The sequence below is a fragment of the Dipteris shenzhenensis genome, chromosome 19, assembly GCF_047967505.1.
Source record: "Dipteris shenzhenensis isolate YYH24624 ecotype China chromosome 19, Dip_SZ_1.0, whole genome shotgun sequence".
Taxonomy (NCBI): Eukaryota; Viridiplantae; Streptophyta; class Polypodiopsida; order Gleicheniales; family Dipteridaceae; genus Dipteris; species Dipteris shenzhenensis.
In genome coordinates, this window is record NC_141614.1 from 11,595,180 (window position 1) to 11,602,563 (window position 7,384).

The 7,384-nt window shown below is 39.2% G+C and overlaps 1 protein-coding gene across 1 annotated transcript; it reads right to left on the minus strand.

The window, feature by feature from the left end:
• Nucleotides 1-2,370: 2,370 nt before the first annotated feature.
• On the minus strand, nucleotides 2,371-5,510 carry LOC147890073 (uncharacterized). Its single transcript, XM_087390992.1, has 12 exons — nucleotides 5,421-5,510; nucleotides 5,021-5,176; nucleotides 4,712-4,833; nucleotides 4,566-4,620; nucleotides 4,305-4,379; nucleotides 4,111-4,204; nucleotides 3,750-3,813; nucleotides 3,201-3,262; nucleotides 3,017-3,083; nucleotides 2,842-2,889; nucleotides 2,585-2,702; nucleotides 2,371-2,475 (listed from the first exon to the last, which is right to left on the minus strand). Exons 1-12 carry the CDS (start codon nucleotides 5,508-5,510, stop codon nucleotides 2,371-2,373), a joined length of 1,056 nt encoding a protein of 351 aa, XP_087247118.1.
• Between the last annotated feature and the right edge of the window lie 1,874 nt (nucleotides 5,511-7,384).

Consider the following 7,384-nt stretch of genomic DNA (forward strand, 5'->3'; position numbering starts at 1 on the left):
GCTATGCAGAATATCAAACATGATGTTGAGAGGATTCCTCAACATTCCCCACCTTGCGAATGATATCCTATGGACACAATACTTTGCACAAGCCTTAAAGTAGGTGACATTATGGCTTGTGCAAAGTACCCTGCACATCAAAGACTTGCATGTTCAAATGAGGCACCTTGATGTCTGTTTTTTAAGCCTTGTGCATGATGTCTAGTGGGAAAACAAGGAAAAATGCCTCACCCACCATCAAAATATTATTTAATGGGCACAATACAATGTACAATCCTTTAAGTATATGAGAATAAGTCCCATGCAAATTATCATGCCCATTGTAGGCTTGCACATTCAAAACAGGCATTGTGATGCGTGATTTTTGACCGTCGTGCATGATGGATGGTGGAAAACAAGGAAAAATGGGTCCCCAACCATGCAAATCATATCAAATGGACATGATAATTTTAAAGGGCCTTAAATTGGATGAGACTAAGGTTGATGAAAAGTATTGTGCCCATCGAGGGCTTGCAATTTTAAATGAGGGGCCCCAATGTGTGTTTTTTGAGATGTGTGGTGAGAAAGAAGGAAAAATGCATCCCCGACCATGCCAATAAGACATGATGGGCACAATATTTTGCATAGGTATTGAAGTGGTGAGATATAGTCCCATTTAAAGTACTATGTGCATCAGAGGCTTGCACGTTTGAATGAGAAAATTTGATGTGTTTTTTAAAACCATCATACATGATGTGTGGTGAGAAAACAAGGAAAAATACATCCGCAAACGTGAAAATAAGATTCTATGGACATGATACTTTTCACAAGCCTCAAAGCATGTGAGATTAAGGCCCATTCAAAGTACCATGCTCATAGGAGCATCACACATTTAAATGAAACACCTCGATGCATGTCTTTTAACCCTCATGCATGACGTGTGCCTAGGGCACTAACTCAATATGTATTATGTCACCACCCTCGTCCAAAATCTAGGGTATGCAAGGACAAGGTCCATATAGAATATGCATGGATTTCCTTTTAAAAATTCAAATATTTAAGGAAAAAATATGAAAATCTCATGTCCCCCCCTCCCACAAAATATAGGGTATATACCTTGAAAAATATGCAAGATTTTAACAATTGTACATAAAACCTCTCTCCTTTCAAATTAATGTAACTTTTCCATTTGTTACCTAAATTTCAAGAAGTAAAGACATATTTAAAGCTCTTTTAGTGTAGAACACAACGATGCTACTATGACTAATTTCTAATCAGGGCATATTGTTAAATTCATCTCATGCTCAATATTTTGATATACATTTTTACTAAAGGGAGTTGGTGCCCCAGGGACTTGTGCTAGGAAAATAAGGAAAAATGAGTCAACAACCATGCAAATGATATCCAATGGGCATGATCCTTACATTGGATGAAATTAAGGTTAATGCAAAGTATCATGCCTATCAAACACTCACACATTTGAATGAGACACCTCGATGCATGTATTTTTAACCTTGTGCATGTGGGTGGTGGAAAACAAGCAAAAATCTATCCCTCACCATGCAAATGATATCGAATAACCATTATACTTTCATAAGGTCTTATTGGATCCAAAATGATCGTTATTTAACCCATTGCAATGGAGGGCAAGCACTATGTGGAGGAGATGAGTGATGGCCACTAGGCTAAAAAGCTCTAAAATTATTGTGTGTTGAGCACCATCTAATCTGCCAAGATCTCATAAGAATCTACAGACACATCATTTGTCAAAAGGGCAAATCCGTGAAAGTGTATACATCCAACAATTTTTAGCTTTTTATAGACCACAATCACCAAGAAAATATAGTTTTTTGGTAAAAAACAAATTGCCTCCTCATTCAAAGATCTTGATGGAAGATTAGGACTAGGCCTAAAATTTGACTTGGTGAGTGTGACTTGGTGAGTGTTATCACCCGCTTCATCATTTAAAAAAGAAACCCCAAGTTTTTAAGCATCCTTCAATACTCCTAGTCGAAAGTTCAAAAAGTTTAAAAAAAGGGAAGGATGTTTAAGACTTTGCCCATCAAAATTATTTGCTGAGGTGCCAATTAAGTCTCAAGCACGATTAGGACTCCGAATCCGATAAGTTGAGGGGGTGAAAACATGGATTGTGCATTGCTAGAAGTAGCTTTGTTGTAGATGCTTCTTGTTGGTGCCTGGAGAAAATCATAGGTCCCTAAAGAGATCTTGCTCCATTTGGGTTAATATAAAAGTAAAGTCTCAAGCATGAATAGGACCGAGTCTCAGTTCTAGCAAGGCTTCAATCAATTAATGTGGGAGTGAAAACATGGATTGTGCATTGTTAGAAGCAGCTCTTGTCGCAGCTCCTTCTTGTTGGTGCCGCTAGCAAAATCATAGCTCCCTGAAGAGATCTTGCTCCATTTGGTTTAATACAAAACTGGGCTCCCTGATTTCTTGCTTTGCGTAGTCCTCAAAGTTGCTGGTGTCATCGGCAGCCTGCACATACACACAAACACCGCCTGATCATAGGCAAACTCAGCTACAATTGGCAATAGACGACTTACTCAGATATTGCTCTAATTAATAAAGAAAAAGTCCTACGTACAGCAACTTTGGGCCGTATGGGTGGACACTCTCTCTTTTGCAACACGCTGTCCCATATCACATCTGCGAACCAAGAGTGATTCTTTATCTCGTCGACTCCACCTTTGAGGCAACCGATCCTGTTGTGCTCACAATATATTGCATAAATGGTCAGTATGCTTGAAGTTTCTGGCCCTGGTCCAAGAGTCTTATTACGTGAACCTAGATCTCAGGATCTGAAATGAGTGCAATGCTCTCCAAATGAAGGAATAATTAGACCTCTTGGTTAAATCAGCCGTCAATAGCTTCCTTATCAAATCCTTTGCACTGAGAGAGAAACCACAGGATAATTAACTTGAACTCTTTTGAGGCTAGAAAGCAACTGCTTCTACGAGTGCACTACTCAAGCAGCAGCGTCTCTGCAAAGTGGCAGGATGAAACGTCAAATGCTTACCTTCTCGAAAAATATGCAGGAAAGTTTACTTTTCCTGAGAGGATCTTCTGGTACGTTCCCATTGGATCTACAAAAAATAGTTTATTGGACCATGAAGAACAACTCATTGTTTTCAAAGCATGCTGCGCTGTGGATTGCCCATACTAAGTTTTGAATTTTCTGGACTTGAAACTTCGACAATCACCGTGATCGTAAAAGGGTGCGTAACCGGCTAGCATTTCGTATATGAGCACGCCAAACGCCCACCTACAAGGAAAACCTGTTTCGATATTAAACTCCGTCCATGCATTGTGTGCCTATATTGTGGATGTCTCTTATCCTTAGATATTGGTAGAAGGTTGACGCTATTTATGCATGTATGCTTCTCTTTCCTCTTCACGTATTTGAATGCAGTACGACTCGAAGTATTATATTGGTTCAATGTTAAATAGACCTAATTCGATGTGCTGTTCTTTATGAATCCGAAGGTAACGCAAGTGTCGGGAAATTTCACTTTGTTCTTCCATTTTGCAATTTGATATCACATCATTCATTATGCTTCTCTCATCCTCATTAGGCATTTGATTGCAACATAACTGCTTGGAAGAAGTTATTCAGTGCATAGAGCATGCGCTTTCATGAGTCGAAGTATTATGGTTCACTGTTAAATAGACCTAATTTGATGTGCTGTTCTTCACGAATCCGAAAGTGACAAAAGCGTTGGGGAAAGTGTTGAGACATGCGCCCATCCTACCAGTCTACAGGCTTTCCATGTCCTTTGTTGAGAATTATTTCCGGTGCCAGATAGTCTGGTGTCCCTGCACATGCATTAGAGGCTAATGAATTGCGCATCCAGCTCAGAAAAGTAAGCTGTTTATGACACAATCACAAATCTTTATCATTATTTTCGCGAGTTCGTTATCATCCCAGCCATAGCCTGCGTTGGGCTATTTCGATTTGATAATGCACATCATAAGAGTTTGTATCTTCGGCCATAGCCTTAATATACAATTTCGACTTTATAATGTACGAAGATTCTGTATAGTCTCCCTTGGATGTATGTGAAGCGCAGTCTAAACACTCAATTTGAACGAGTAATGGAAAAATATACCGACCGCAAAGTGTGTAAGTTCTCCGATCAATCTTCTTTGCAAATCCAAAGTCAGCAATCTTAATGTTGCCTTTCTCATCAAGAAGTAGATTCTCAGGCTGGCAACAAAATACTCTTTGTTAGAGCTTTGTCAAAGCCGTGCTCTTTGAGCATACAAACAAGCGAGCACCGACAGTTGTGAGTTGTGACAATAACCACCTTGAGATCTCGATAAATTATGTCCATGCTATGCATATACTCGAAGGAAAGTAGCACTTGGGCTGCGTAGAACCGCTGCAATACTCTGGGATTAGTGGAAAATTCAACTTAATAACTAAAGTATTCTGCTTCATTGAAAGCTTACTCCCAAAAGATTTGTGATAGACTCATTGTGAGCACATAACAGAATCAATGTGTTAGGGCATGCTAAATGTCTAACAGCTCCCGTAAGGCCTCGCAGATACATTGGCAAATACTTACAGCTGTGTTCTCATCCAATCTTTTCATGTGCCTGAGGTAGGTAAAGAACTCGCCACTGCGTCCAAAAGCAAATCTTAGAGTTTGAAAAAGAAAAAGGTTGATAGGATAAGGAGAGTAGCATTGATATCAAATATTCGGTTTCTCACCCGCATACATATTCCATGATCAGATAAACAGAGTTTTCATCCTGGCAAAAACCCATCAAATTGACAATGAAAGGAAAATCTATCTTTTGCAGTATGTCTTTCTCGGCTTTCACATGAGCAAACTGCACAAAGAACCCACGAAATAACCATCACCCGAAGTCCAACCAGCACTAATACTGAGGGAAGTAGCCATCTTGAATGTCTGTAGATCACAGTCGGAATTCGACTGACTTAAGGCGAGTGTTATGTCGTTGTGTTCATCTTTTAAGTAGCAAGGTGCTGAACAGAACTCAACCAAAAAAAATTTGCCTGTTTTTGCTGGATGATCAAGGACTTGCTTAGTGCTTTGGTTGCACAAACTTGGTCGGTCCCTTTCCGGTAGGCTACGAAGACAGTTCCAAAACTTCCGGTCCCTAAAATTCGCCCCAGATTGAAGTCGTGAATCGTACAAGGGTCGTACCAGATCTGCAACATCACGTCAGTTTTCACGTTCAATTTATTTGGGTCATGGGCGGTTCCCTCTCGAGTTGCTGCTTTCGAATTCGATTGATTAATTAAAAAGGAAAGTTCTACAGGTAAATTATACAGCCATTAACTGTGAGGATGTACAGAGTAATCAAATCTGAACGTGATAGACGAAACGATACAGCCATATGCATTAACGGTGAGGTGTTATACTATAGACAAGCAAGATGAGAGGGAAGGAAACCTTGGGGCTGGGATGATCGTCGTCGGCCTCATCATCGTCAGGTGTTTCCGTGATTACTTTTCTGCTAAAGATTCTAGCAATCACGGACATGGCTGTGCGCTTTCGCATTTGTGCATACAGGGGTGGCAGGCATCAAGCCAATGATCATTCTCCAGAGTTGTCTCCAATAAACATCAGATTGATTGAGGAATGTCGAACAGCAATAGAATGGGTTAGATGTAAATAGGACAGGATGAGATCGAATACAGCCCGCTATCGTCAAGAGAGTACGATGATTTTAGCCGCCTGCAAGACTACGTAGTTTTGCATGGGAAGAGGTACGTCGATCCAATACATTTCAATCGCTTTCTCATTAGTTTCATATTACTCTACTATTTTATTAGGAGTGCCTCCATGGGAGGGTGTGCTTTAGTGAAAGATTCATGTTTAGTTTCGAAATTTTCGATGTGTCTTTTTGGCTTGAAAGGTCCCCTTAGTAATGAAACTCGTCTTAGAAGTGAAGTTACAAATTCTTTAATTGTTGTTCTTTAATTTTGTGATTGGCTCGCTTTTCTTACCATCTAGTCTCTCACTTTCTGGAATAGGGCCCATGATAATTGGAGTTGGATTGAACTTATGGGCATGTGAAGGTCTAGCATCATTCTTTTTTTGTCATTCACTCTTCCTTATTTCTCTCCTCCTCTTTGGGCAGGCTCGTTGAATAAGATTCACCTTGTTTACTTTATTATTAGTTGATAATATTGTGACATGCTTGTGAATGGATTACGTGAAAGTGCACAGATAGAGAGAAAGCAGATGACGGGCTTAAAAGCTTCCCCTGGTCTGACCGCCAGTTAGTTTGCAAGGTTTATTTACATCAGATTATCCCTTGTCTCTAGTCCTTCAGACCTCCACCCCCTATAGAAATTCTCAAGAGGTAATCTTTATTTTGTCATATTCCATGATTCAATGTTTACATAGTTTGCGTTAACGAATCAACGTGTCCTTTGGAATCATGTCTATTTGTTATTTACAATTTGAGTAATTAATATAGTTGAACATTAATTGCTATGCACACCCTTAATGCTAATACTATAAATGTTTAATTCTCTTGAGTCCTAAATTAAGACAACAAGATTCATGTTTTGTTGTAGGTGGTGGCTTTGTGAGAAAGTCTACCCACATAAGCTCAATTGGAATGTACTCCAAATGTAGCTTATGTTCCTCAATCATTTCTCTTATGAAATGATATTTGAGGTCTATGTGCTTTCGTTTCTCCGAATGTTTTGGATTGCTTGCTAGATAAATGCAAGACAAATTATCACAATATATCTTTAGAGACATCTTTGAAATCAACTTCACTTCTTCAAGTAACATTTGTATCAAAATCTTTCTTTGGTAGCCAATGCTACAGCCACGAGTTCAGCTTCTGTAGACAATAAAGTGACTGAAACTTGTTTCTTTGAATGCCACATTATTGTTGCATGTGCAAGCACAAAAGTAAACCCAGCAGTAGATCTCTGAGTATCTATTTCACCCCCCCAATCTGAGTCAGACCAACTAATGAGTGAGATGAGTTGACTTGGATTTGAGTTACGAGTATAGGTAAGTCCCATCTCATGTGGAAATCTTAAATAACGAACAACACATAAAAGGTCTTTCCAATGTTTATAATAACCAGGATTGTGCATGAACCGTGATAAGTAATTAATACTATGACAAATATTTAGGCATGTACCTATGACAAGGTAATGTAGTTTCCCAAGAAGTTGCTTATATGGGATATTGCATCATAAATTGTTTGTCACAGTCTGATTGTGGAGAATTTGCTAAGCATAGTTTGCTTGTGACTGGAGTGGGTTTAGTGATGGTTTTAATGTTGATTATGCCAAACTCATAAAGTATTTCATCAAGGAGCTTAGTTTGGTGTAGTGTCAATGTGCCATGGACTCCATCACTGGTTACTTGAAGACCAAGAAAATATG

What these genes read in the sequence shown, in the direction of transcription:
- LOC147890073 (XM_087390992.1), bottom strand. Translation starts at nt 5,510, where the DNA reads ATGTCCGTGATTGCTAGAATCTTTAGCAGAAAAGTAATCACGGAAACA. An exon ending in TGATCATCCAGCAAAAACAG is followed by an intron (nt 4,834 to 5,020) that starts GCAAATTTTTTT and finishes TTCTTTGTGCAG; the next exon opens with TTTGCTCATGTGAAAGCCGA. An exon ending in CCTGCATATTTTTCGAGAAG is followed by an intron (nt 2,890 to 3,016) that starts GTAAGCATTTGA and finishes TTTCTCTCTCAG; the next exon opens with TGCAAAGGATTTGATAAGGA.